This window comes from Alexandromys fortis, unplaced genomic scaffold, assembly GCF_014885135.2.
Source record: "Alexandromys fortis isolate MF-2015 unplaced genomic scaffold, M_Fortis_MF-2015_v1.1 scaffold_4, whole genome shotgun sequence".
Lineage (NCBI taxonomy): Eukaryota > Metazoa > Chordata > Mammalia > Rodentia > Cricetidae > Alexandromys > Alexandromys fortis.
Window position 1 is genome coordinate 29620811 of NW_026067944.1, and position 23799 is coordinate 29644609.

General features: G+C 44.5%; 1 protein-coding gene across 1 annotated transcript in view; it reads left to right on the plus strand.

Annotated features, from left to right (window-relative positions):
• Positions 1-23799, plus strand: part of Drd3 (dopamine receptor D3) — a 58454-nt gene that overhangs the window by 21793 nt on the left and 12862 nt on the right. The window contains exons 3-4 of the mRNA XM_050149034.1: positions 6636-6748; positions 22191-22333. Of these exons, the coding sequence (XP_050004991.1) occupies positions 6636-6748; positions 22191-22333 (256 nt within the window). The remainder of the gene's footprint in view (positions 1-6635; positions 6749-22190; positions 22334-23799) is intronic.

Here is a 23799-nt window from a genome sequence, read left to right on the forward strand (position 1 = left end):
TCTTCAATACTGGCCTTAGTTATTAAAAGCCTAAGTATCCGCTTCCTTGCTTTAGCATGCCAGATGGCCATTAGCCAAATACACCTACTTTTATTTAAAAAATCAGAACCAAAAACCAGTACATACCAAAACATAAATCTCAGAGAACTTGGTTATTCTCAGGTGATCGGCATGAATCAAATCCAGAGTGTACTCACTGAGACTCCCAGAATCTTGTGTCCTGAAACAATTGGACCAGGGACATATGAGTATTGATAGAAATAGAGACTTTTTATTGAGAAAAAGAAAAATACTCCTCAGAATGGGGGTGGGCCAAGCGACCAGAAAAGGTCTGAGGCTCAAAGGCCCAGGCCAAGGAGCGTCTCTATCCTCGGTAGCACATTTGCACAGCCCCAAGTGTCTCTGGCAATTGGGGATGGCAGGGCTTTTAAAATGTAGTTGTGTTATGTATAGAATACAATTGGAGGTGTTTCCGGTCTTCCCTTTGCCTCTGGAACTTCCCATCCTCCAATCTCGCTTCTCTCCATCCTCAGAGCTTCGGTCCCCAAACTCTTTGAAGAGCTAAAGGATGATATCTATTTTCCATAACTTCCATGCTAACGAGGGGTGTAATCTTTGTCAATGGGGGACCACAAAACTCTCTTCCAGTTCTATCGACTTGTTAGAGAAGAGGCTTTGGAGTTTTTATTGTCGGAGTTGACCTGAATCCCTGTATCATAATGAGTTAAGTTTAAACCTGTCATCTCCTAGGAGACACAGATTTTACTTGCTTTTGGGGGGGGGGGGGGAGAATCTGGGCTAGAAACAAACAAAGAAGAGTGAGACCATATTTCAGAAAACAAACAAACAAGAAATGCTTAAAGAAAGCTAAGGCTGTGGCTCAGTACTTCAGTGCTTCTCTGGATGCACGAGGACCTGAGCTCGTTCCCCAGCACCACCAAAAATCAAGGGATAAACCGTGGCACACGCCTGTAATCCCAGACTAGGAAGGGTGAAGCAAGAAGGCCAGGGAAATGCTGTCTCAAAAACTCATGTTTGTAAGACAGTGGTTTCTGAAGATATTATTTTGCCCCAAGACTCCAAGAATCATTTGAGGAACTTATTATTTGGAGTGGGGCCTGTGGGTCATTTGCTTAGCAAGAGCCGCAGGTGATTTGGGGACTGCCACTTATAATCAGTAAGTTTGGAAAACGCTGCCTTGGGCTGTGTCGGCTGGAAATCAATAGCCAACTTCATACCTGAAGACACTGTCTTGCTTCCCCCACCCTCCCCGTATTGCTACAGGGAATTAGCCATGTTCATTAGCAAGTGAGAGTAACACCACCTGGCTGCCTGCGATTCTGAAGTGAGTTGTTCATCAGAATTTAGGTGAAAAACATATCCCTAAAGAGCCTTAAATCAATCAGATTTTTTAAAAGTCTGCCTTAATTTCAAAATTACTTCGTTTTTTATGATCTCTCAGCACTTTGTATTTATCCCTCTGTCAGCACTTATCACTTGATATCAGTTCTTCCCTAGGAGTTCTGGTTTAGGTCCTCCATCCCTCCACACCCATTTACACATTCCTCTCCCAACTCAGGCAGGCACTATCGTCAGAGACACGGGGAACAAAACCAGGTTGAATTCATCTCAACACACCCCACCGGGCCACATGTCAAACAAGGGAGCAGTCCATCAAACAGTGACCTTCTGGGTAAATGGATGAACAAAGGTCAAAACTCCTCCGTCCAATGCTAGCAGGGTGGAACTGAACCGTGTGCTTCTGGGAAGTGTGGTGTCAAGATGAGAGTCTTTGAGGACAGGAGTCATCACAGTTGAGAGGAAGAGGTTAAAGGTCTAGCTCTTTTTGCTAGATGCGTGTTTTAAGTAAATAACCCCTCCCCTGCTCCAAGTCTCCATTTACCTACAAATTGGGCATCATAGTTGCCTGACTGAGTTGTCCTGAAATAATGTGAGCTGGTTACTTAGAATGATTTTAGCACCTTAGATTTTCATCCTTTACTGTTATTTACATAGTGTGGGAGACTGTAGTATAAACATTCACATGTGATATATATATATATACACACACACATACTTTATACACACACACACACACGTGTGTGTGTGTGTGTGTGTGTGTGTGTGTGTGTGTGTCTACCAGCTAACAATTTATTTTAATGAGTGAGCTCCCAGAAAAGTTAAGAGATGGCACCTTAGTGGGAATCACTTCAATCAGCTAATCAGGTTGTTTTCTTCTTGGCACTCGGCTGAGATCAAGGACAGAATGGGATTTCTAATAGCAGGTTCTAGAAAAGGGAAACATTCCAGGGGTACCAACTTGTGGGTTCAACAAGAAGGCACTGTGTCCTTCCACCCAGGACCCTATACAGCAGCCCCATGCTCCACCCCAAGGGGTCTTTTCCATTGCTGTTTTGCAGTCCTGGGATAGGGGCAGTCAGAAAGGTACCTGCTCCCCAGACCAAAGCCCCACCTGATTCTCTTTTTCTCTGTGTCCACTCGCTCCATCCCACAAGCTGCTCCTCCTGTGTGATTCTCTACATCAGCACTGCCTTGTCCACGTCCAGTGTCCAGTCTGCCTCTACCAACCATGTGACCTGCAACAATTGGCTTGACCTCTCTAAGATGGCTTCCTGCATAACAAAGTTATTAATGGTCCCGTCAATGCAAAAATAATAACCCTGCTTTAAAGAAAATAGTAAGAGTCCTTTACCTGAGGCAAGTGTGAGTGACCCTGTCCTCAGAACTTGGATTTGATTTGTGCCGTGGAAAAAGTGGCATGAACTTTAATAGCCAGAGAGGAGAGAAAGTCAAAACAATACATGTGAGAGATAACTTTGGTTGGGACAGCAAGTTAGGTGAGCTAGGGAGGTAGAAGCCCTTTTCTATAGTTTAAGAAAACATTTTTAGCTCTAGAGTTGGAGGTTGCTGACTTTAACAATACATTTCAAGAGGTTTATCCAACAGTCTTAGTAAAAACAAGAGAATGTGTTTATAGAGAGATGGCTCAGCAGTTAAAAACACTGGATCCAGGTTCAGTTCTCAGCACCATCAGTGGCTCACAAACATCTGTAACTACATCTGTTAGTTACATCTGTAAATTCCAGAGGATCCAATGCCCTCTTTTGGCCTTCATGGGCATCACACAAATGTAGTGCACATATATACAAGCAAACAAACACTTGATATAATTTTTTTTGAGACAAGATTTCTCTGTAGCTATCCTGGAACTAGCTCTTGTACACCAGGCTGGCCTTGAACTCACAAAAACCCATCTGCCTCTGCCTCTCAAGTGCTGGAATTAAAGGCCTGTACCACTGCCTGACTAGATTTATTCAGTCTTCTGCCTGCATGTACACCTGCAGGCCAGAAGAGGGCACCAGATCTCATTCCAGATGGTTGTGAGCCACCATGTAGTTGCTGGGAATTGAACACCAGACCTTTAGAAGAACAGGCAATGCTCTTAACCACTGAGCCTTTTCTGCAGTCCCCGAAATAAATATTTTTTAAAAAATAAATGGGTACTTTTCTACAGGCACTAAGCCTGGATAACTCTCCATCCCTCACTAATCCCAATCTTCTACTCCACCAAGGTCAAGCAACAGAGTAGAGGCCAAGGAGTTTGTGGGGTCTTTAAGACAAATAGTCCTCTGCAAAGAATCTTCAGCTTCACAGTCTTTCCCCCAGGGGATTATAATCAGCACTAAGAGGCCACGTCTGCAAAGGGCTTTGCAGGACACCGGGCACTTAGCAAGCATTCAATAAATGGCTTTTAGTATGTCGGAGAGCACTCAATCTTGACGGAGGTATCTGCATGCCTAACCTGCTCCAGGAGCCCCAGAGCAGCAGCAAGCAAGTAAATGTCTATGCCATTATCGAGCTGGTTAAGTAACAGTTGTTTAATCTCCTATCAAATTATACACGCCTCAAAAAGCTACACTAGGACATATGGGGGGGGGGGAATCCGTTTTTGAAATCTGAAATTTCAGAGTTGTAGAAACTCCTAGAATGGGTCATGTGGGTAGGCGATAATGGGAGGAGAAATCCTCAAAAAGTGTTAGTTTGTAGTAATTGTACCAGGCATTCATACCGATCTCTAGTTAGTGTGTTCAAGAACGCCTTGTCCAGGCATGGTGAGATGGTTTTCCGGGTAAAGGCGTTTGCCCCATAAGCCTGAGTTCAATTCATGGAACCCACACGAAAAAGAAAAGAGAGAAACTGACTCCCCTAAGGTTTCTTCTGACTTCCACACTCATGCCATGGCATGCATGCCCATATACATCAGGCACACATACATACACATATAATGATAAGTAATAATAATAATAATGATGAGGAATGCCTTTTTTTCTCCAGTTATAACGTAAGTCTTCAAGGATACACCCTGTAGTACATTTTACAAAACCTTTAAACAAGCATCCTATGCCTTCCTTCTGTGGACTGTTACAGCCTCACAAGTCCTTGTTTGGTAAATATATGGATGGAAAAATGAATGAATGAGTGAATGAACCACCAGAAAACACTCAGGCTGACTGCAGTCCCAACTTTTCTGTCTCCTTTAAACTTCCCACAACATGCAGACACACTCACTCAGTTATAAGGGGGGGAAAAGTAGGTTTTCCCCAAGTCACAACTCCAGTTGCTCAATAGACATATGTAGAATGAAATTAGTAACACAAGCCGGGTGGTGGTGGCACACACCTTTAATCCCAGCACTCAGGAGGCAGATACGGGCAGATCTCTATGAGTTCGAGGCCAGCCTGGTCTACAAGAGCTAGTTCCAGGGTAGGAACCAAAGCTATACAGAAACCTTGTCTCAAAAAAAAAAAAAAGAAAGAAAAGAAAAGAAGGAAGGAAGGAAAAAAGGAAAGAAGGAAGGAAGGAAGGAAGGAAGGGAGGGAGGGAGGGAGGGAGGGAGGGAGGGAGGAAGGAAGGAAGGAAGGAAGGAAGGAAGGAAGGAAGGAAGGAAGGAAGGAAGGAAAAGAAATCAGGAACACAAAATTCAGTCAGTTTGGAGCGGGGGAGCTTTCATATCATGCAATTGTCCTGTGTGATCAAAATCATCTTTCCCTGCTGGTTCTCTGGAGTCACTGTGTGGTGACTCTGTAGATGAGAATCCATAAACTCTCCTTCTGGGAAGATGTTGGTTCTCAGCATCCCTATAAATTTATGCCGGGCCTCTGTTTATACAGAGCCAAGTGATCTAGCTGGGGGAAGTAAATCAAGAACCAAGTGAACAAATATGATTACTTCACTTGGTTGAACTTTTCCAAACAAAGCATCTTTGCCAGCGCTTCTCAAAACAGCCTGAAGATGACCAAACAGAGATTAAATGGGAGACTGAGAGGGTAAAAAACTCCAGAAGGTATTAGAGAAGGAGGATGGACCCTTCAGGGCTTTAGGGACCCGACACAGGAAGTCTCACCCAACCCAGGTCTCAGATGGGAACCAGACAGAAGGCAGCTCCTCCTTCACTCATATTGGTCAGCGTCTGCGGTCTGTTTGTCTCTGTCCCGTCTCTTAGATGAGCTCATGATGGCAATCATGGCTGATTAGAAAAGACACCAAAAATGCAGCAACCAGTGACACAAACTCTCACTGGGAGCCGTGATCCCCCAGAATGACAGCCCACACACCTTAGAGCCTGTAAGTAGTGGTGTATAGCTATTCAAAAAGCTGCATTGTCCCTGATGCATCTTGCTTACTAAGTTGGGTTATATAAACATGCAAAAATAAAATATAAATATGTTACCATATAATTTGCCTTAATCCCGGATGCTTTCTGTTACTCATAGGAAGCTCTGGAGGTCGATTCCATGCGCACAGGCATCAGGTCACAGCTAGCATCACCTAGCTGAGGGATCCTCTGGGTCCAGCCTTCTCCCACCTTTTAGAGGTTGAGACAAAGTGTTGGGGGACAGGGGCAGGGTCAAAAGCAGTCTCACGGATTAGTCTTGTTCTCATAGAAGTCTTACAATGTTTCCAAGCTTTACAGTCTGAAGTCACAGAAAATTTTGCTTTGGAGTCATGTTTATGTAAAAGGTGTTCTTAGCTTATTTTCTTAGCACATGGTGAGCTCTCTGCTGGGCAGAGGGCTTCAGAGAGGCAGTTTTGGCACAAGGCTCACATTGGGCAGCCACCCAAACTCTGTTACTAACAGCTGTGCATCTATGGGATAAGATGTATCTATGTGCACACCACTTAACTCCAGGAGCACCCCTGAGGTTGAACCTCAAGTTTGACTGCCAAAACTTTGGTACAACTGGGGTGTGCTTATTTTAAGATGAATGCCCATGAGCTCCTATTCGGGGACTCTGAATCACTAGGTCTAGGGGGTATTCGTCTTTAACGAATATCCCACTGTGAGCCACTCTGAGAATCCCTGCACTAACTAATCTTGAAGATCTCTCGTAGCTCTAGCGCTCTGTCCCATCCCTTCCTTATCAATCAACCCCAGACATCCTGGCATACCCTCTGTGCCTGTTAGCCCTCTGGTACTGATGGCACCCACCGTGGGGAGCCAGGAAGGTGCATTGGCATCTATGATGAGCATCTTAGGGAAGGCAAGAGAGTTGATTGGGTTACTGTTCCTTCCTGGGGAAAACACTAACATCCTTCTTGTCTCTAATGGCCAGGTGACAGGTGGAGTCTGGAACTTCAGCCGCGTTTGCTGTGATGTTTTTGTCACCCTGGATGTCATGATGTGTACAGCCAGCATCCTGAACCTCTGTGCCATCAGCATAGACAGGTAAGGCTGGGAGTCCCCTTCCAGGCTTAGGAGACATGGGGCCATAAAGCGGTACAGAAATTACTCATTTGAGATATTGGTGTCACTTTCAAGGGAACTTTGCCACTGACGCGTTTTCTTTCTTTGTTTTTTTTTTTTCTTTTAAAATATGGTTTGCACATGGGGAGGAAAAAGACTTGTGACAGGAAATAATTTCCCTATAAGGTTTATTGGGCTTTTTACTCATCCAGTCAACCTACTCCCCCCTCCACCCCGCATCCCGGATCTGGGGGTTGTTTTCCCATTATCCTTTTAGGCTTTTGTGATTCCTAATTGGAAGGAAAAGGGAGAGAATAGAAAAAGACATAAAGTGGGTTGATTAGGAAATCCTGTAGTTGGTTTTATTGCTGACGAAGGCTGGGGAGGTCTCAGAGAGAGACAGAGCAGACAGGTGGTCGTGGCACACGCCTTTAATCCCAGCACTCGGGAGGCAGAGGCAGGCGGATCTCTGTGAGAGACAGAGCAGATTGAGATCGCTAGTCAACATTTCCAAGTTATTGTTACCTTCAGAGAAAGAATTCATAGAAAACAAAGGAAGGAATAAGGAGAAAGTGTCATTTCAGGGAAAAGTACACAAGATGAAGTGCTGTACCTACTATACTGTATAATTAATACCCAATGATAGGAGGGAGAGAGTGTGGACTCCTCAAGAGAATAATGCTGCCTGCCTGAGGTCTAGGATAGCATCTTATGGGAAAACTCTCAAGTTGGGGTCAGGGGAGTTATTATTGAGTCAAAGTTGAGAAACAAGATTTATTCCAAATTGGTTTCTTTCCCCTTTCTGTTCTTGTGTGGGGCTTTGGGATATGCTATGGTATCAGATGCATGATGGGAAGTGGAGACTTTGTGAAGGTAATGATGTGGAGGTAGCATCATGGCAAAGCAAAGTGAAGCCATCTCAGTTGGCTATGCTGGTCTTGGGCAGTTATGACGCATCTCGTTCTACACTGTTTGCAGACTTTCATGCTCTCCTGCGCCAACCTCTAGCTCCTAAGTGTCTGGCCTCTTTCTTTTTGGTTTTCATTATACTATCCCTGCCTACCTCAGTCTATCGATGGGTTGGTTGGTTGGTTTTGGAAAGGAGAGTGAAAAAGGAAAGAAAAAGGGTAAGAGAGTCAAGCATGGCTGTATTTCCCAGAAGAGAGAGAAGAAGGGATGAAAAAAAAAGGCAACTTTAGAAGCCATGTGATCTGCACATGTCCCTTATAGAGTTTTTAAAAAGAGCAAGTTGAGACTAGAGAGATGGCTCAGTTGCTAAGAGCAATCCTGCCCTTTCAAAGGACAGGAGTTCAGTTCCCAGCACTCACATTGGGCAGATCACACTCCAGGTTCAGGGAAGTCTCATGCCCTCTTCTGGCTTCCTCAGGCGCGTGCACACACACACACACACACACACACACACATGCACACACACATGCACGCCCACATGCACGCACACACACACAATCCCCAGTGCATAAGGAAGCATAATTATGTCAAAACTCAACCCAGGGCACATGTCATTTCTTCCAAGATGGATTCTGGAGATAACCTGTACTAGATTAAGCATCTGGCCTGGACTCAGTCATACAGACGGCATAGAGGGCATTTGGGCTATCAGCCACCTCTGGTCCTGGTTGTAGGAGCTTCGGGGAGAGCCTGGCTATACAGATAGTGTAAGGGTCGTTTAGACTGCCCTTTGCGAGAATTACCATTTTGAGCTAAATGACTATCCATTAACTCATTTCATCTTCCCAACTCCAAGGTGCTATTACTACCTTCATGTCCGCATACCAGATAATCTGTTAGAGTCCTACAGCTCGAATGCAGCCATGTCAGAGTTTGAACTCCCGTCTACACGACTCCAAATGAGCCACCCTAAGTTTAGTTGTGAACCTCACCAGGTTTCCAGCTGTTCCCCTCCTTCCTCCCTTAATTCTAAACAGCAAACCATCTTCACTAATAATCTCTCACTGGGGCATCTCTATCCTTAACTCTTGGATTTTCTTTGACCTGTATCTCTTCTACCTACGGCTCTCAACCAATGTACACTTACCAACTCTATTTTCATGACTTTTTTTTTCTAATTTGCCTCTGTTTGTCCTTCCTTGTCACCCTTGCTTACCTGAGGTTCCCGTGACCTCACACCGATCTTTCACAGCTCTCTGTCTGGCCCTTCAAACCCTCTGGAGAACCCATCAAAAGGAGAGCTCTGAGCGTCTCTTTGATCTATACAAGGATTCAACATGGCCACCCCCACTCTCACACTAATCCACTTTTGCTTTCTTAATTTTTTCAAGGTGACTTTTCTGTGATTGTGGCTTTGCCTGCACGTGTAGCTGTGTGGCATGTTCATGAAGTGCCCCAGCAGGCCAGAAGAAGGCATGGGACCTCCAAGGCCCTTCTCCCTCCATTAACTGACTTGATTGTATGCAAATCTTGTGGGGGTAACCAATAAGTGAGTCTCTGTGAGCAGCAGCCACACCGGGCCTAGAGAAGAGCATTTCCCAGCCCTCCTCCAGTCCTCCAGCTCCTACATTCTTTCTCCTCCTCTTCTCCAGTGTTCTCTGGGCCTTGAGGTAGGGAAGGGGGTTTGATACAGATGTCCCACCCACAGCCGAGGACTCATAGCCATTAGTTTTCAACACTTTACTCAGGAATGGGTCCCTGCACTAACCACTACTTCTCTGACTAAGGTTGAAAGCAACACTGATCTAAGGATGCAGACATGCATCTTTAGAGGGTAGTTTAACAACATCACCACTAAGAAAAACAATGTTGAGGCAGGCCTAATGGTGCACGCCTTTAATCCCAGCACTTGGGAGGCAGAGAGAAGCAGATCTCTGTGGATCTGAGGGCACCCTGGCCTACATAGTAAAGGTGTTTTATTTGTGGAAGCAACATTGGCTGCCTAAAGCCAGGGACCATTGAGTTCAGCTTAGTATTCTTGATCCAAGCTCTGTAATTGGCATGGTAGGGAAAACCAGAGGTAGTAAAGATCTAGTCCCAGTATAAATGTTCAGGCTGGGCTGCTAAAGGCAATACTTAGGCAAACCCACACTTTGATGTCTCTACAACATGAACTAAATGTCCAGAAATTATGCAATAAACTTGTATGTTAGAGCTAAAAAATACTATAAAAACTCTTACCACTTTATTTTTTAACAGTTCTGTGGAAAAATAACTCACATGGTATACAATTAATCCATTTAAAGTATACCAAAACATATTAAATTGTATACGAATAATGGGTTTGCCTTAGTAAGACAAGATAGAAAGACAGGGGAAATTAAGAAGGCACAAAATTGAAAGAGTCCCCTTCTTCTTGAATTCATTGGTTAAATTCTCAGCAGCTCAGAGTCAAGAATTTTGGCACACCTTTACCATGAAGATTGCCTACTGGCTTAGTTGGTGTTTCTGTCCTTACAATAAAACATCACAACCAAAAGCTGCTTGGAGAGAAAGGGGTTTATTTCACCTTATACTTCCAAGTAGCAGTTCATCACTGAGAGAAGTCAGAGCAAGAACTCAAACAGGGCAGGAATCTGGGGCAGGATCTGAAGCAGAGCCAGGGAGGATGCTGCTACTGGCCCACTCCTGGATTGCTCGGCCTGCTTTCTCCTTTTTTTTCTTTAAAAAATATTTTTATTAAGTTTTTACAATTTCATTAATTAGTTCATGTGTGTGTGTGTGTGTGTGTGTCTCAAATGGAGAGCAGTGAAAAACTTTTGGGGTTGATGTCTCCTTCCTCCATGTGGGTTCTAAAGAACGGATTCAGGTTGTCAGGCTTGGCAGCAAAAGCCTTTACCCACTGAGCCATATTGCCAGCCTTCTCTTTTAAAAACAGATTTTGAAATTTCTTTTTTAAAAAAAATATTTATTTATTTATTTATTTATTATGTATACAATAGTCTGCGTGTATGCCTGCAGGCCAGAAGAAGGCACCAGATCTCATTACAGATGGTTGTGAGCCACCATGTGGTTGCCAGGAATCAAACTTAGGACCTTTAGAAGAGCAGGCAATGCTCTTAACCGCTGAGCCATCTCTCCAGCCTGTTGAAATTTCTTTTAATGCATAAAGGTATCTTACCTGCATGTTTGTCTAAGCACCACCGTGTGTGTGTGTGTGTGTGTGTGTGTGTGTGTGTGTGTGCGCGCGCGTGCCCTTGAAGGCCAAAAAAGGGAATCATATCTATCAGAACTGAAGTTATAGACTGTTGTGAACTGCTGTGTGGGTGCTAGGAATTGAGCCCAAATCCTCTAAAAGAGCAATCAGCATTCTTAACCACTAAGCCCTCCAAAGATGCTTTCTTACAGCACCCAGGACATCAACCCAGGGTGGTACCTCCCACAATGTCTGGGTTCTCTCACATCAGCCATAATGTGAGACAGTAACCCCACAGACTTGCCTACAGGACAGTTGTCTCGTGGAAGCATTTTCTCGATTAAGATTCTCTCTTCCCAGATAAGTCTAAGTTGACAAAAACCCGCCAGTACACCTACGTAGAGATAATAATATTCCTTTTTTATAGTGCTATTTCAAATAAGAATGCTAAAGTAATAATAACCTATGCTTTAAACCAAACAAAACATATAATACCTTTGAGATTAACCTTATTCCCTCCCCAGGTATTACTGAGAATCTTTAAACAATATCATAAATCTGTTTGCAGTCAAGATGTATTTCATAACTCCCTTGTAACTTATTATTATAAGAATCCCTTTGACCCTTCTAACCTATTGTATTAGTTCCTTCTCTTGTTGCTATGGCAAAATACCAGACAAGAACAACTTAAGGAAGGTTTGTTTGGGTTCACAATCTGAGGGTACAGTCTATCATGTCAGAGAAGGCACTGCAGCAGGAGATTGAGGTGGCTAATCACGTCGCACACACAACTAGGAAGCAAAAACAGATGAATGGTGGTACGCAGCTGATTTCCTTTTGTTTTCCCCATTTTATTCAGTCCAGTACCCCAGGTCCCGGGGATAGTGCAGCCCATATTCACTGTAAGTCTTCCCTCTCTGGAAACACCTTTCCGACATGCTCAGGGGTATGCCTCCTAAGAGATTCTTAAACCATCTAAGTTGACCATTGGCTTATTTAGGATTTCTATTGCTGTTAAAAGACACCATAACCGTGGCAACTCTTATAAAGGAAAGCATTTAACTGGGGTGGGCTTACAGTTCAGAGGCTTAATCCATTATCATCATGGCAGGAAGCATGGAGGTATGCACACAGACATGGTTCTGGAGAGGTAGCTGAAAATTCTACTTCCGATTAAGCAGACAGCAGGAAGAGAGAGTGACACTGGGCCTGGCTTGAGCATCTGAAACCTCAAAGCCTGACCCCAGTGACACACTTCCTCCAACAAGGCCATACTTACTCCAACAAGTCCACTCCTAGAAGGCTGTGGCGATTGTTTTTCATTTAAACCACCATAACCATGGATATTTTAATACAATGTTTTTACTCTTTCAGAATTTCTAACAGTATATTTTGATCATATTCATTCCTATTCCTCCATTCTCCAAGACCCAGACCCAGTCCCCACCTCCTCACCCCTTCCCAACTTCATGCCCTATTTTTTCCCTTTTCTTTTTAATAACCCTCTGCGTCCAGTTTATGGTGCTCACATACTAATTAATGGGGAGTCATCCCCTAGAGTGTGGCCAACCTATAAAAACTAACTCTCTTGCCCAGAAATGATCAGTTGTCAATAGCTCCTCAGTTAGGGGTGGGGGCACATGAGCCCCTCCCCTCTTGGTGCTGTAATGTTGATAGGTCTTGCCAGCATGTTCAGGTACTAGTCTCGTCGTATCCTGAAAAGACTGCTCCAGTCTTATCCTCCCTGGCCGCCCTCTGGCTCTTATAATCTTTCTGCCCTTTCTTCTGCAATGATACTCAAGCTTCAGTGTTGAAAGAAATACAGATGTTGGGGCTGGAGAGATGGCTTAGTGGTTAAGAGCATTCCCTGTTCTTCCGAAGGTCCTGAGTTCAATTCCCAGCAACCATATGTGTAACATGAGGGGGCCAACCCATATGTGTAACATGAGGGGGCCTGCTTGTTTGTTAGGGTTTCTGTCTCGCCCTTTACCCCACAACTGTTTAGCCCCAAAGAAAATAACACATAGGTCTCCATAAATTATAAGCTGATTGGCCCATTAGCTCTAGCCTCTCACTGGCTAACTCTCACATCTTGATTAACCCATTTTTCTGATCTATGTTAGCCATGTGGCTCAGTACCTTTTTTCAGTCTCGTCATATCCTGAAAAGACTGTTCCAGTCTTATCCTCACATCCTGCTGCTTCATGGTCTGGGCAGGAGTGGGAGGAATAAACTTCCTCCTTCCCAGAATTCTCCTGTTCTCATTACATCATTTCTACTTCCTGTCTGGTTTTTCTACCTATATTTCCTGCCTGGCCAATCAGCATTTATTTATAACATGATTGACAGAATACATACAACTCTCCGGCACCACATATGGTGGCTCACAACCATCTGTAATAAAGTCTGGTGCCCTCTTGTGGCCTGTAGGCATACACACAAACAGAATACCGTATAGATAATTAATTAATTAATTAGTTAATTAATTAATTATTTTTTTAAAAAGAATATAGATGTCCCATTTGTCCTGACTTACTTGCTGCCCTTTGACCACATGTAGGTTTCTGAATTAACTACATCCACTGCACAAAGAAGCTTCTCCGATGAGGTGTAAGGGTCGCACTAATCTGTGAGTACAGACATATGACTCTAGAGGGCAGTTTGATACTGTGTCTATTTAACAGAATACTAGTAGTAGGTTTACCCCTAGGGCCTGTGCGCCTGCAGCTATGGGTCAGATTTACAGTACCAGGCATTCATTTCCTCCTGTGGAGCAGGCCTTAAATCTAATTAGAAAGCATTTGTTAGCCCCATAACATAAATACCATTATTGTATTGTATGGGCATATCTTGCCACACCTGTCATTACTGCACACATAAGGTTAAGAGTTAGGTAAGAATGTTGAAAGCTCCCCACTTCCACCTCCAGAAGCCTGCATAGCCTCTTTCTGTATTCTGAAGAGTAGCCATCAGGAAGAAAGTTTCTGAATCAGTACCTACTTGACTTCCCCATGTTCTGTGACCAAAAGTATATAGCATCTTCAGCAATGGTGTCTTACCATCAAGGGTACCAGGGCACCCTTGATCAACAACTCATGGGAGTTATCTGACACCTATGGCTTTCTGTGATAAACATTATCTTCTATGTATGGTAACTCCAATTCAACCTCTCTATATGTGACTAAATATGTAGACATATAAATATATGTGTATATGAAGCTTATAAAATAGGTTTCTATTAGATAAATTCTAATATAGATTTTTATATTAGTCAGAGGTCTCTAGAGTAATAGAACTTATAGAACGGATCTCAAGATATATCCAGAAAGAGGGTTTGTTAGAATGACTTACAGATTGTGGTCCAGCTAATCCAACAATAGCTGACCATAAACACAAAGTCCAAGAATCCAGAAGTTGTTCAGTACATGAGGCTACATGTCTCAGCTGGTCTTCAGTAGATGTTGTATTCCTGAAGAACTAGGCACTAATGCCAGTGAAGGGATGGACTTGCTAGCAAGGTGAGAGCAATCAGGCAAAGAGCAAAAGCTTCCTTCTTCAATACCATTTCGTAGACTTCCATCAGAAGGTGAAGCCCAGATTAAAGGTGTGTCTTCCTGCCTCAAGATCCAGATTAGAAGTTGGTCTTTTATGTCAAATTAAGCAAAAGTCCTTCACAGGTTGTAGAAATTAGCTCGATTCAGGAAATAACCAGGTGAGCTAGGAGATAAAACAATTATATTTTTATTTATTACAAGGGGAAAACTCATGAAAACAGGAACGAGAAGTCCAAGCTCAGCTGTGCCGCAAGGAAACCACACAGAGAGCACCTGGGCCACTTTTTCTCCAAGTCCCAGCAAGCCACACCCTAACTTGATCCCACCTCTTAAAGAAAATTGGTTAACTAAGCTTCCCCATCAACAGGTGTGCCCTCCATTTTGGGATTTTAGTTATTCCCAAACATTGTCAAACTGACAAGCAAGAATAGACACCACAATTCTCAAACATCCTTTGTGTTAGTTATCCCTCTTCACACCCCTCCTCTGCCCAACCCTCTCTTCCTCTCTCTACTTAAACCTCCCTCCCCATTATTCCCCTTTTTCTCCTTCATACCACCTGTGTTGCTAGCATGGTGGCCCATGCTGGTAAGATATGCTGAAGAGACAGAGGCAGATAGATCAAGAGTTTGGGACTAGCCTGGATGATGAATGTTGCCCCTATCCATGGTTTTATCAGCTTGTACTCCTCTCTAGTGTAGCCCAGAAAAGAGAGGAAAAGGGGAAGGGGGGTTGCTTTTAAAACCTTTAAATAATGTTCAGCAAGACCGGTTTTTTTGTTTTTGTTTTTGTTTTTCATGATTCAATGCTTTATTTCTTTTTTTAAATGTATTAAAGATTTCTGTCTCTTCCCCCACCTCCGCCTCCCCTTTCCCTCCCCCTCCCCCAACCAAGTCCCCCTCCCTCGTCAGCCCAAAGAGCAATCAGGGTTCTCTGCCCTGTGGGAAGTCCAAGGACCACCCACCTCCATCCAGGTCTAGTAAGGTGAGCATCCAAACTGCCTAGGCTCCCACAAAGCCAATACGTGCATTAGGATCAAAAACCCATTGCCATTGTTCTTGAGGTCTCAGTAGTCCTCATAAACTATGTTCAGCAAGACCGGTTTTAACCCAGGCTTTTTCAGACCAGGGAACCCTGATTGCTCTTTGGGCTGACGAGGGAGGGGGACTTGATTAGGGGAGGGGGAGGGAAAGGGGAGGCAGCGGTGGGGAAGAGACAGAAATCTTTAATAAATAAATTAAAAAAAAGAGTAAAAAAAATAAAAAAATAAAACCTTTAAACAAAGTAACTTCAGAAGCCATCCAAATCACATAAAGGCATTAACCGTGGCCCCTGAGAAGACCATTCCCATGTCTTGGGTATACACTGCCCTTTTCCTAAATCTCTCTCTCTCCCCCAGAGCCTGAATTTAAACCCGTTACTACTTTTTCCTGATGAACTCCTACTGGACTTCATACTGGCTCTACTTGAAGTTCTTTTCTGCAGAACACAGGCTGCCCCTGGGAGGAAGTCTCTGAGAAAACTCCTCAGGTCCCTGCAGGCTGCAGGGTAGAGCTGACCACTGACAAAATGAAGAGTATCCAAGTTCTAGGGAGAGTCTGGACTAGCCCCTCCCTCCTTTCCCAGCTTCTGACCCTCTGAGAGAGTCTCTGTCCCCATGAGAGTACACCTATCTGTTCAATACATTCATACACAGAGGCCAGTGAGTGACCTATATATTCAACACACACACACACACACACACACACACACACACACACACACACACACACTGGATGCTGAGTGAGGCCAAGAAGCTTGGGCCTCAAAGAAGGGATGTGGGAACAGAATGCAGCTAGTGCTTCACTGAACTGAGTTGGCCAGAAGAGGGTGTCTTTTTTTTGCAGTTTGCCTTCCAGGCAGACCCACTATTCTCCAGTTTCAGAAGGGCATCATTTTGCTGGCTACAGCCATATCAACACACACTTCACTGTTCTTTCCTTAAAACTCAACCAATAAGAATAAGCTAGCATAAACTTTGAATCGTCTTCTGGCTCATAGAAGCAAGTTCCCAGAATGCATAGCGCCCCCCTCAAAGCTGAAGGAAGAGCTGTGCCTCCAATCTCAATGGGGCAGGGGCTTACATTTCATAATGGACTGTCCTCAGCAAACCTCAAAACAGAGCTCCCCACCCCCATCCTAGGAATGCAAACGGGCTTCAGAAAAGCTGTCTCCAATCTCCTTCCCAGCAGCGTGCAATACCCAGCATTAAAATCTGTTCATGTGATGCCAGATAGCTGGTCAATTCATTAGAAATGCAGTTATTCACACGGACCTTTGGGCTTCGTACAATGGCAGCCATCAGCCTGACAAACTTGACCAAATGGATTCAGGACTTTTTTTGGTCATGAAGCCCTGGACCGTAATAGCAGGGTGGTAAGAGATAGGAAAAAAAGAGGAAATAATAAAAGGGATTTTGAAAGCAAGTAATAAATACTATTGTCATTAGATTCTTAGGCTTGGCTCTGGGTGCTTGGATTAAAGCCGCCTTTTTCCTTTTTAAAAATCAGTGTGGGGAGTCTTCAGATCACAAGCCCCCACCCCACGGCTCCTGCGTCTTCCCAGCAGGTCAGTCCCCTCCCACCGTATCCTGGGTCAGTGCTAACTCAAGGAGGCCGCTGAGAACGTGTCAGAAAAGGAGGACACAACCAAAGCGGTGAAAATTAGAGTCCTCGGAGAGGAGCCCCGGAATAATGCAACCAAATTCATTCACCAGAGAGTTCTTTAAGTGGCTCTCAAATGGCACCCAGTACACAAGCTAGCCTCCGCGCCTTTGCAGCGAGCACAATAGGTACCAGATGAGTCACAGGCACCTTGGATTTTTAGTTTGCATCTAAATAAGCACTTTATATTTGCAAAGGGCTTTCTAGTCATTTGCAAAAAGCTTTCTCCTTCAACAACTCCACCAGGGGAGTCCACAGAACTAAAGATTTATTGAGCCCCCTGTCTGACCAAATAAAAGGTGGTGAAAAGCAGCCCCTCGGAGCTCTGGGCTCATTAAAACCAGGCAGGGAGTTAGAGTCAGGCCCTCCCACCCAGGCCAGGCACCCCTTTCCTCCCGCAGTCACTGCGAGCGTTTTCATCGGTTCTACCTGCACCCCCATTTGAAGACAGCAATGGCTTTCTGGGGGACAGCCATGATATTAAGACATTGGCGAACACGCATCCGTAGACTGAGGATTGGAACGTGCTCCGTGTGTGAAGAGGTCCTGGTCCCCTCGTCACAGGTCCCAAACTGGACCCTGCTCTCCCATCTACCCCAGAGTCCTCTCTAAATGGGAAAAAATACGCCCCGTTGTTGACAAAAATTAGGAAGGGGGACCTAGGAAGGAAGCTTAGGTCACACCAGCAACCTTCCTCTAGAAGTAGAATTTCCTATGTTCTCAGTGAAACCGGGTTATGACACCTAGCAAAGACTACCAGTCAAATTGGGGATTCTCCTGCCTCCACCTTCACCCCCCCCACCACCATGAATGCTGACATTACAGGCTTGTGCCACCAAGCCTGTCCAGTTTCTCCTACAGCAAACGGCCTTGGAGCCTAACTCTGGGTCCCTAGCTGTGAAGTCACACTGCCAATTTCAACATCTAAGCGACTTTAGGCCAATCAGTCACCCTTGCCAAACCGACAGTGGGCCACACAAGAAAGTGCTCAACACTTGTCTGATCGATAAATAAATTTAATGTTCTGCCTGACAATCAGGAGGAAGAGAATGACAATCATAAAACCTAAAACCACACAGACATGAACAATCGTGGATCTCTTAGGCTAGCATAATAATGATGGTAATAACAGTAAGAACCGCCTTTTGAATTTTAAATTGTACTAAGAGAAAAAAAAAAAAAAAACACTTCACCAATGTGATCTCATTCAATAGCTGTGAACACAGTCCGGTTCGGCGGGTTAACCCTCCTGTACGGATGAGAAAATTGAGACAGAAAATTGAAGCCACCGGCCCGCTGTCAAACTGCAAAACTGGATTTCAGACCCCAGTCCTGGGCTTTACCACAGTGCACACTGTCTGCATTCGGGTCAGCTGAGTTTTCCACGGGAGAGAGGGCCCAGAGAGGTAGTTGCGGAAACACGGAGGAGGAGTGTGACGGGTAATATCCTGGCTTCTTTGGCCAAGCCAGGCCGAGCCTTTTTAGGCGCTTTGGCCTCCGCTTGCCTGCGGTTGGCCTTCAAGAATCTCTCTGAGAAAAAAACAGAAGCTAAGCAATCTCCCTGGGTGGGAATGCGGGGTCCTCGCAGGGCTCCGGGAATGAAAGGGGGGGGCGGTTTTCCCGCTCTGCCTCCCCACTGAGCCTGGAGAGCCCCCAGGTGAGCCGTGAACTTCTCACCCCGGCGGAGCTGGCTAAGTTCTTGCTGCATTTTGGTGCCCTCTAATGGTGGATTCTGGAACAACTTCGAGCTCTTAGCCACCCACCTATGACATGCTGGGGGGCCTCATTTATTCTACGGGCTTGATGGTTTAAAAAGAAGGAAGAAAGTATAATGTGACAGAGGAAGATTGTAGTCTTGTCTCTCATTTCTTCCCCAAGTGAACAAGAAGCTTTGACAGGATTCTCCCTAATGCAGGCTTTCTCAGACTTCTCTAAGAAGATATATTAGATGTTAAAAATACTCATTTCTGGCTTGCACTTTAAAAGTACCTCAGCGACACCACTACAGGCATGGCCGGGGAATGTGCATTTTCGCAGCACACCCCGCACGCGCACACACTCCCCTGAACCCTCCACAATCTCCACACCCCTGTACACTGACTGTTAGCAGAATCAAGCTCCTTGGGGGAAGTTCAGTTTCTGGGTAGCCACACTGGTCTCCACGGACGAGCCAGTGGGACCCTTTCATACCCCAAACCCTTGTCCCTGCAGGACTAAGAGAGCTACATGTCCGCTTAAGAGGGAACGGGACCCTTGTGAAAGACACTGACTGGCCCTGGAGATAGGAGAGCTGACTGACCGAAGGATCACTCCATTGGGAAACACTGGGTCCATTCTGACTTCCCTGAAGTTACAGTGCGTCTCTATAAGAACGGAGCCTTGTTCTATACACGCCCTTGCTGGCTGAACTAATGGACCCTGCACAGCTGATGAGCGTACAGCGTGATTAAGACAGTGTGAAGCTCCTGCTAGTGTGCTGGAACCGTCCGGGTGAGGGCTGATCGATCCGTAGTATCCTAGGAATTTTTTGAGTTGGTTATTGAACCTTTGGTGATGGCTTGATGTGAACAGTGGTGGGAGTATTTATGCCACAGAAATGAATGAATGTTACAAATTAGGGCTGTGTGTGTGTGGTGTGTGTGTGTGTGTGTGTGTGTGTGTGTGTGTGTTTGTAGAGAGCCAGTTGGTAGCTGCTTGTTAGCTCATATGTAACCTCTTTGGGTTCTAATCTACATCTAAGGACTAATTTTGGTGTGTGATGTTTTTCTTTATTTGCATTTTTAATAATAAAATTTATACAGTAAAAACTAAGTATGGCTAAAAAGAAGGACTGCAAGTCTGAGCCGGAGAAAGTGGTCTTATCTTTCCGTTCCCAGCCTTCAGTAGCTGTTTGTCCGTGACAGCAGCAGGATTTAAGTCTCAGCCTCTCCTCCGAGGGTCACCACAAACAAGGCCCTAGTGACCACTTTTGACTTGGAGCCCCAGCAGAAAAGACGTCCCCAGACTGAGAGGTCTGGAGGACCACCAGGTGAAGCGTGCTGTGTTCCTGCACAGCCCAGGCAGGGGCTCGTGGAAGGGCTTGTAATATGTGCTCCAGAAGAAAGGAATGGGATGCCATGGCCTCCCTTGGAATTGATAGGGACTCTTAAGAGGATTTTGCTAAATCAAGAACTCTATTTCTCCATCTTCAGAAGGAAGCCACCTTTGTCACTGTTGCATTACAAACCAAACTCGGAGTTAGCTTTTGTCTCAAAACTCACAGCAATCTCTACACTGTTCTGTTAGGAACACAGATGTCAACTCTCAAAAAATAGCTGCATAAGAGGCACAGCTGGAGTGCAGGACATGGGCACACACGAGAAGAACAGAGGCCATCGCCCAACCCCTTCTCACCCAGCATGCATCTTGCTCTTCCTCAGCTCAAGGCTTGAGATGCGCAAGACAAATTAAGGAGATTCCTGCCCTAAATCTGGCATCCTTGTTCCCTGGAAATTGAAAATACAAAAATTGTTGATCTACACTGAGACCCATACCTAAATTCCCACGGGCCTGCCTAGGATTAAAACATTCTTTTAAGAGGAAGGAAACCTCTCATGGTCCCTGAGACAGACAATAGCTTCTTACTTGCTTTGTACATGGATCTATGGGGAATATTAAGCTATGACATGCTGTGACCTAGAGGCCATCTCTCCTCAGGGGGGAGACAGGCTCCATGATGAGTCAAGACACCTCACTCAGGATGCCAATGCCATGGGTTGGCATAAGTGCAAAGTTCAAAGTTAGAAGTATCTAGCTGGAGAAGCCCAGGGAGGTTCATCCCAAGCTCAGCTGGGATGCTAGGAAGGCAAGACTGAACTCTCAGGGAGGAGGAAGGATAACGGACTAGACAAAGACTGTGGGAAAGTATCTACCAGGCCAATTTGGCTGGAGCCATGAGTTCATGCCAGGAACCAACATAAGATCATGTTCGTGGAGGGAGTCAAGCTCACGCTGAAGAAAATCAGCTTTGACCTGTGCTTACAAGAGGAGCCAGTGACAGCATATTCATTTCCTGCCGTGGTGAAGCAAATGATCGCTAGTTTAGAAATAGAAACCACACCACTTTAACAGCACGGTTTCTGTAAGTCAGAACACTGCGCTTGTCGTCGGTTTATGAGGCAGAACCCACGTTGTGCGAAGGACCGTGAATAGTCATCCTGACATGTTCTGGTTGTCAGTAGGATTCGGTTCCTTACAACTCTAGCAATGTGGTTCTTAACTGTCTTGCAACTGTCAGCCAGCGCTTCTCTAGGCATTTTGCCGTTCCATGCCAAAGAACCAAGGAGAGCAGTTTGCTCTTCGAGGCAGGATAATTTCTCATGCTTTGAAGCTCTTTGAATTCAGGAACAACTAAGTCTCTTAAGGTTCACCTTATCATCATGGTGGTGAGCATGGTGGCATGCAGGCAGACATGGCGCTGGGGACATAATTGAGAGTCCTGCATCTTGCAGACAACAGGAAATGGTCTGAGGGTCACACTGAGCAAAGCTTGAGCAGAAGAGACCTTAAAGCCCGCCCCCATAGTGACACACTTCCTCCAACAAGGTCATACCTACTTCAGCGAAGCCATACTTCCTAATAATGCCACTTCTTTATGAGATTATGGGGGCCAATTACATTCAAATGACCACACAGACCAAATATAGAAATATATTTATAGATAGACAGATATTATGAGTAATATATAATATCTGTCTATCTATAAATATACTCAGTACTTCCTGCTGGAATGTTGACATATGTGTTGGCTTGATCTTTGCAGGTCTGTGCAGGTAACCATAGCTGCAGTAAACTAATACATGCCATGGTCCTATCATGCCCAGATATCAGCATCCCATAGCACTCCTCCCCACCATCCAGCTCTTCTATTCTTCCTGCTTCGTCCTCTGGGATCAAACACTTTTCTTAACTCTCTTCAACGAACTGACTTTTCTCTTGTCATCTGCTTCGGTATGAGTCACCCCCTATGGACCTCTTTCACCTGGGGTTCCCACCCTGCCTCACCCCGTCCATACTCTTTACAGGTACACAGCAGTGGTCATGCCAGTTCACTATCAGCATGGAACCGGGCAGAGCTCATGTCGGCGTGTGGCACTCATGATTACAGCTGTGTGGGTGCTGGCCTTCGCTGTGTCCTGCCCTCTCCTCTTCGGTTTCAACACAACAGGTAAGACTGTTGGCTCCACTTCTGAACTCAAGGGGTTCGCATCATACCTGAGTGGTTGTGTGTGGTGTCCTCCCCGGTATTTCCATCCTGTTCCATGTGATGAAGTGGGTGTGCTGTAGTCTGCGCAGCACAGGCCTTTGTTGGGTATAAAGTAAGAAGAGAGCAAAACCTCACCAGCTATTGTCACGAAGGTATGGGTTTGACCCAGCTCATGAAAAGTCTGTCTCACCCCTATTTTGAAAGAAATGCCATTGTATTCATTGGAAGAAATCTCACATAAATGTAAATAAGACACAAAGCTATATTAATTATTCAAATGAAGTTTGCTAATAGAAAGATAACTACTCATAACCAACCTACCATGCAAGGTAACATATCATAAAGCCTGGAATAAGTTACATATTTCTAACTTTTTTTCCAGTAAGAATCATTTCTGACATCTGAGAACTAGTTCTGGAAATGCCTATTTTTATTTTTAATATGCAAAATTGTTGTTATGATAGCACATAGTTCATCTCCTGGATGGATGGATGAGTAATGATAATGTTTGTATCGGAGATGACTTGTATTTTAACCATAAGACATCAATCCACATTTGCACCTCACATGATCTATCTTCTGGGCTCAGGAAATCCATATGTTGATCGAAAACTATTGAAGATGTATGATGAGAGGAAAGGAAAGGGAGAAGTGATATAACTATATTATAATCTCAAAAATAAAAAAATATTTAGAAAGGAAATGTGTAGTGAGAGGAAAGAGAAGGGGAGATTTTCCAATTATAATCTCAAAATTAAACAAATAATTTTTTAAAATTTAAAAGAAAATATATAATGAATGAGCATGTTTGCTAAGAAAAAAAAACCTGAGTGAATAGTGCTCCAGAATCATGTAGAATTCTTATTTTCTCCACCTGGATTGGCTTGTTCAATTCCTACTAGACTGCAGACTGGTGAAGTCCTGATCTATATGTATTTACTCATCACAAAGCAATATGTTTATGTACATGCAGATATTATTGAGACATTGTCATGTGTAAATATAGGAACATTCCAACATGTAAACAATCTTCCAGGCATCGTGCCATGGACACCGATTTTGGAAGTCAGAGCACACTGAGGAAGGCAGGCAGAGGCTCCAGAATCAGGAAGCCCTAGGTGAACTCCAGCTGCCCTATTTACCAGCTGTGCCTCCGTCAAGCAGCTGCTGGACCCTTCTGAGCTCAGCTTCCTCACTGATTTAAGACGGTAATATAGTGGGCACAAAGGAACAACTGCAAATATATATTTAGCCAGCATATTTAGCTACAAAATTTTCAACACTTACTTTTATAAATGGCTCCCTACATTAAAAAAAAAAAAAGCCCAAAGATATCAGCTCTGGAGTTGCACGTTCCATGTGAGCTTTATAATATACGACATAGTAACATATGTATCATTATTATTACTGTTCAGAGCTACAACAAA